Source organism: Diaphorina citri, unplaced genomic scaffold, assembly GCF_000475195.1.
Source record: "Diaphorina citri unplaced genomic scaffold, Diaci psyllid genome assembly version 1.1 scaffold1499, whole genome shotgun sequence".
NCBI lineage: Eukaryota > Metazoa > Arthropoda > Insecta > Hemiptera > Psyllidae > Diaphorina > Diaphorina citri.
The window spans coordinates 70,785-76,840 of NW_007378925.1; the positions used below are offsets into that span (position 1 = coordinate 70,785).

The following is a 6,056-nucleotide window of genomic DNA, read 5'->3' on the forward strand; positions in this document are numbered from 1 at the left end:
CTTGTTTAGACTGCGAGAGTAAAGGGACTTTTCAGTCCTATGCTGGTAGTATAAACAAGGTACCTATATTCTATTCTATTCTAAAACTGAGCAGGAAGATAGTTGCAATTGAGAACTTGATATTTGGAGCCATGTTGATCAGAAAATGATGAACTTCTTTCTAGACAAAAACTGTCCCAACGCGAACTGTTTCGCTACTGATCAAATTGATCAAAACTCGTGGTTTATATTAAATTATCATCCTCCTTATATACCAATCTGGTTTATTTTAGAGAGGCGACAATTCTGTGACAAATGGGGAGTAAATCAAAAATTTGGTGACAATTTGACAAATTGGATGTCAGAGTGAGAAATATATTTCCAAAATTTTCAAACAAACCATATATTATATTTGCTCATATTGACAGCAGCCTCTGTAGCTGAGGGTTTGGCTCGGAGACTCTAAACGGGGAGTAGACCAGCTTAGCCCGACCACTCACTATTAGCTAGACCTGGCAGATATGGCTGAACAGGTCCGCCTGTCAGGTCTACCTCATAGTGTGTGTGCTCATCAGGTATCTATCATTGTAAAAATGTTCAAACAAGTCATAAATATGTTCAAACAAGTCATAAATAAATGAAAGAAAAAAAAAAATCAATATAAATTTCACGTGATTTATGTTGTGATATTTACTTCTTTCTTCACCCGTGCCTAGATTTACGAACAAAATATGCCCTCTAAACGTTCTAATCGTTCCATACTTCACAATAATAATTAGTAAGGTGTAAGGTGTCATGTAAGGTAGATTTTGTTGACGATATTAAAACACGTGTGAAGGTAAAACTAGACTATACCAATGTATAATTTTATGTAAGTAGGTCCTTGAATTCTATGGTTCCGAAAAAAGATAGCTTTCTAAGGAGGATCTATGTCTTGGTAGGATCCTGGACACTTCCTTCCTGAGCTCCTGGCAGTTAATTAAGGTGTCATGTAAGGTAGATTTTGTTGACGATATTAAAACACGTGTGAAGGTAAAACTAGACTATACCAATGTATAATTTTATGTATGTAGGTCCTTGAGTTCTATGCTTCCGAAGAAAGATAGCTTTCTAAGGAGGATCTATGTCTTGGTAGGATCCTGGACACTTCCTTCCTGAGCTCCTGGCAGTTAGGTGCTGTGATCATTTTGAAGGCAGAAAAGACCTAGTTTAAAATGCAGTGGTAAATTAGATATTAGTGCTTTATTTAGACTGTCGAATTAGGACATGTAGTCCCATTATCTCAACAGTTGTATAGGTAGGACATTTAGTCTCCATGTAGGTATTTAGGTAAAAGGACTTTTTAGTCTCATTCGAGCAGGATACAATCGTTCCATACTTCACAATAATAATTAGTAAGGTGTCATGTAAGGTAGATTTTGTTGACGATATTAAAACACGTGTGAAGGTAAAAGTAGACTATACCAATGTATAATTTTATGTATGTAGGTCCTTGAGTTCTATGCTTCCGAAAAAAGATAGCTTTCTAAAGAGGATCTACCTATGTCTTGGTAGGATCCTGGACACTTCCTTCCTGAGCTCCTGACAGTTGGGTGCTGTGATCATCTTGAAGGCAGAAAAGACCTAGTTTAAACTGCAGTGGTAAATTAGATATTAGTGCTTTATTTAGACTGTCAAATCAGGACATGTAGTCCCATTATCTCAACAGTTGTAGGTAGGACATTTAGTCTCCATGTAGGTAAAAGGACTTTTTAGTCTCATTCGAGCAGGATAAACAAGGTATAATATTCTATTTTCTCCCCTACAAATAAAAATCAGGACATGTAGTCCCATTATCTCAACAGTTGTAGGTAGGACATTTAGTCTCCATGTAGGTAAAAGGACTTTTTAGTCTCATTCAAGCAGGATAAACAAAGTATAATATTCTATTTTCTCCCCTACAGATATGTACAGATTTATGATCCACTGGTATTATTGACAATATAAATCCTCAATCCATTCCCAGCGGTCGTGTAAAGCTTAAAGTCACTTGGTTTCTTCAATTCGACATTCTTGCCCACTATAATCTTGGGGAATTTCTGGCCCAATTTGGTGAGGATACACTCGTTAGCGCAGTAGTTACATTGAGACCGGATTTGGTTGCGTTTGGCCAACTTCCCACAGATGGTGTCCGGGATTATGGTATCTTCGTCACATTTGAAAGGGTCGTCGCAGATCGTTGGGTCGGAGAAAGGCGCTATGCTGGAGGCTAGTTGAGTTACTTCTTTCACCCACTCCATGTAGGTTTCTAAAAACACAAGGGCTCTTCGTTGAAAGTTTGGCGAGAAACTCGATTCATGACCGAGTTGGGAAGAACAATCAAATACACACAGACGGGGTATTGGTGAGGATACACTCGTTAGCGCAGTAGTTACATTGAGGCCGGATTTGGTTGCGTTTGGCCAACTTCCCACAGATGGTGTCCGGGAGTATGGTATCTTCGTCACATTTGAAAGGGTCGTCGCAGATCGTTGGGTCGGAGAAAGGCGCTATGCTGGAGGCCAGTTGAGTTACTTCTTTCACCCACTCCATGTAGGTTTCTAAAAACACAAGGGCTCTTCGTTCAAAGTTTGGCGAGAAACTCGATTCATGACCGAGTTGGGAAGAACAATCAAATACACACAGACGGGGTTGGCGTTTTTCGTCAGCCTCTCAATCAGCCCTAACTAGGGTGATCGCTTTGGGCTGACATTTCCGTCTGTCTTGTAACCGGGGCGGATTTTATCCTAAAGGTTCATTCTCGGGCCTGGCGTATCCTTTCTTCCTTCTCTCTTCGCTTTCGGCACTATAAATCTACAGCAGTTTCAGTTCCCTCTATCTGTATACCTGAGGGATTAAAGGACGTCAGAAGATCAGAAGTCAAAGTAAGCCTATCAAACTTTTCCTTCTTCCTCTTCATCTTCTTTTTCTTCTTCTTCCTCTTCTTCTTCTTCTTCTTCTTCTTCTTCTTCTCCTCCTCCTCCTCCTCCTCCTTCTTTCTTTTTAAAAATCTTTTTGAATTACATCTCCAAAAGTTTCTCTTGAATTCCAGGCATCTTCGTTAACCCTGACATACCCAAATGGAAAGCCTCGCGAAAGTTGATCGTCAACGTATTTCACTTCAGCGTTCTCAAAAGCTACATCCGGATCTTTCACTCGGAGGCGGCCATCTTGGTCAACAAGTGGCGCCACCTAGCGGACGGTCGGACAAGCTTCAATCCGGAGGAAGACATCAATCTGGCAACGTTTGACATGGTGATGATGAGTACACTTGGCATCAACCCGCGGGCGCAGGAAAATCCGAGCCATGAGTTTCTGGTCAATTTCGATTCGGCGTTTCAAGTGAGTGCATTGAAGGGTTAACTACTTAACTGAAATTAACATAGTGTTATATAATTTATTAGAATATTATCAGGACGTAGTTCTACTAAATTAAAATTAAAATGTGTTTAAATATTTTAGGGGGGGGGGGTTGTTCCTCACTGAGGGTCAGACTCCGAAAATCTGAAGCATCCCCCCATACCTCACTGTTTGAACTCTTGCCCCTATTCCATGAAAATTTTATCAGGCAATCTCGAGTAAAAGCGTTACAAACATCCAAACCAGATGCAAAACTGTCGATTTAAAACCTAGACCTCACTTCGCTCGGTCAAAAAAGTCCACTTCTACAAGCGGCAGTTTTTGATTGTCGGCAGATCGGTATGTCGCGGATGCTGAACCCGATTTTACACTCGGATCTGGTGTGCCGTCTAATAGGATTGAAGGCGCGACAGAAAGCACATGTCCAAGTACTCATCGACGAGGCACAGAGGACCTTGGATCGAATCCGGAAGCGGCAGAAAATGAACAGGGAGAAAGAGAATGCTGAGGTACGTAATACGTAGAGCCCACACGGGTTGCTTAAAAAGATATTTAGGTGGGGGGCCACAAAGTGAGTTTAAACTCGATTTAAGATTTAAGTTTTTTAAAAATTTCCCAAATTTAGCCAATCAGCTTACCTAAACCGAGATCAAAACGTAAACATAGTTGAAGCTCACTTTGTGGCCCCGGATATTAAAGGTTGAAGGAACTTCCTCTTCTGCTTCTCTTTCTTCTTCTTCTCCTTCTCCTCCTCCTAATACTTCTTCCTCTTCGTCTTCTTTCTCTTCATCTTCTTTCTCTTCATCTTCTTTCTCTTCATCTTCGTCTTCTTCATCTTCTTCCTCCTCCTTCTTTTTCCTCTTCGTCTTCCTCCTCCTTCTTCCTTTTTCTCCTACTCCTAAAAAATACTTTGTCATGTACCAATTATTATTAGGTATTAGTTTGATTTCTCGTGTTCGATTCCAGATAAAAGACCCGTCCAGCCACCTTATGGATCCAGAGGCCAAATCGTTCGCGGAGCTGATTATGGAGAACGCTGACTATGTAGTGAGGTACGTAATACGTAGAGCCCACACGGGTTGCTTAAAAAGATATTTAGGTGGGGGGCCACAAAGTGAGTTTAAACTCGATTTAAGTTTAACTCTTGGATTGCAATCTGATTGGTTGATTTTTAAAAATTTCCCAAATTTAGCCAATGAGCTTGCCTAAACCGAGACCAAAACGTAAACGGAGTTGAAGCTCACTTTGTGGCCCCGGATATTAAAGGTTGAAGGAACATCCTCTTCTGCTTCTCTTTCTTCTTCTTCTCCTTCTCCTCCTCCTAATACTACTCGGTTTAAGTTTAACTCTTGGATTAAGCAATTTGATTGGTTGATTTTTAAAAAAATTCCCAAATTTAGCCAATCAGCTTGCCTAAACCGAGATCAAAACGTAAACGGAGTTGAAGCTCACTTTGTGGCCTCGGATGTTAAAGGTTGAAGGAACTTCCTCTTCTGCTTCTCTTTCTTCTTCTTCTCCTTCTCCTCCTCCTCCTCCTCCTAATACTTCTTCCTCTTCCTCTTCTTATTCTTCCTCTTCGTCTTCTTTCTCTTCATCTTCGTCTTCTTCATCTTCTTCCTCCTCCTCCTTCTTCTTCCTCCTCCTTCTTCTTCTTCCTCATCCTTCTTCTTCTTCTTCTTCTTCTTCTTCTTCCTCCGTCTTCCTTTTTCTCCTACTCCTAATGTAATGTAAAGTTTTTTCTTTATTTTGATTATAATACAATACAATGAAGAAGGTAATAATAATAAACAAAGGTACAATTTGGATTTACATAATCAGAGTACAATACCTAAAAAATACTTTGCAATGTACCAATATTATTATTAGGTATTAGTTTAATTTCTCGTGTTCGATTCCAGATAAAAGACCCGTCCAGCCACCTGATGGATCCAGAGGCCAAATCGTTCGCGGAGCTGATTATGGAGAACACTGACTATGTAAAGTCTGATGATGAGGAACTTATCAGTCAGATTATCACCATTATAGGGGCCGGACAAGATACCACTAAAACGGAGAATATGGTGGTGCTGATTATGTTGGCCATACATGCGGATGTGCAGGATAAGGTGAGGAAAACAGCCTTTGTTTTGCGAAAATAATTTTACTACTCCTCGGCCCTGATGGTTACCTGAGGCTTCACCACAACAGCAACAACTAAGCTCTTCTGGAAATATAGCACCCTGGTAAAGTGATTATGCTGGCCAAGATACCACTAAAACGGAGAATATGGTGGTGCTGATTATGTTGGCCATTCATGCGGATGTGCAGGATAAGGTGAGGAAAACAGCCTTTGTTTTGCGAAAATAATTTTACTACTACTCGGCCCTGGTTACCTGAGGCTTCACCACAAGAGCAAAAACTAAGCTCTTCTGGAAATATTGCACCCTGGTAAAGTGATTATGCTGGCCATACATTCCGAGCGGTCAAACTTTCTTGACTTGGCGGGGCGGAGCGCTGCCGCGCTCCTTAATGTGCAAGATAAGGTGAGGGAAAACTCGTCCCGAAATCGAAGAGAGAAGGAAGAAAGGATAGGAAAAAAGAGGTTTGATAGAGGGAACTTATCTGCTAAGGTCTTGGCGTTCCGAAATCCAAGAGAGAAGGAGTGCCTCTAACCTCTTGGAAATCCGTTCCTCCGTTCTGTTAATTACTGTGTCTAGCAC

General features: G+C 40.9%; 1 protein-coding gene and 1 long non-coding RNA gene across 2 annotated transcripts; both read left to right on the forward strand.

Annotated features, from left to right (window-relative positions):
- The first annotated feature begins 403 nt into the window (after nucleotides 1-403).
- LOC113470307 lies at nucleotides 404-1,777 on the forward strand. The gene is made up of 3 exons (XR_003393405.1): nucleotides 404-762; nucleotides 964-1,308; nucleotides 1,718-1,777. It is a non-coding gene; the product is annotated as an uncharacterized LOC113470307 (long non-coding RNA).
- Nucleotides 1,778-2,434: 657 nt separating this feature from the next.
- Nucleotides 2,435-5,462, forward strand: LOC103516167 (cytochrome P450 4d2-like; the record flags this gene model as incomplete). The annotated part of the gene is made up of 4 exons (XM_026828640.1): nucleotides 2,435-2,522; nucleotides 3,050-3,339; nucleotides 3,693-3,866; nucleotides 5,256-5,462. Coding segments are annotated over exons 1-4 (759 nt in total), but the record flags the coding sequence as incomplete, so codon positions are not given.
- Between the last annotated feature and the right edge of the window lie 594 nt (nucleotides 5,463-6,056).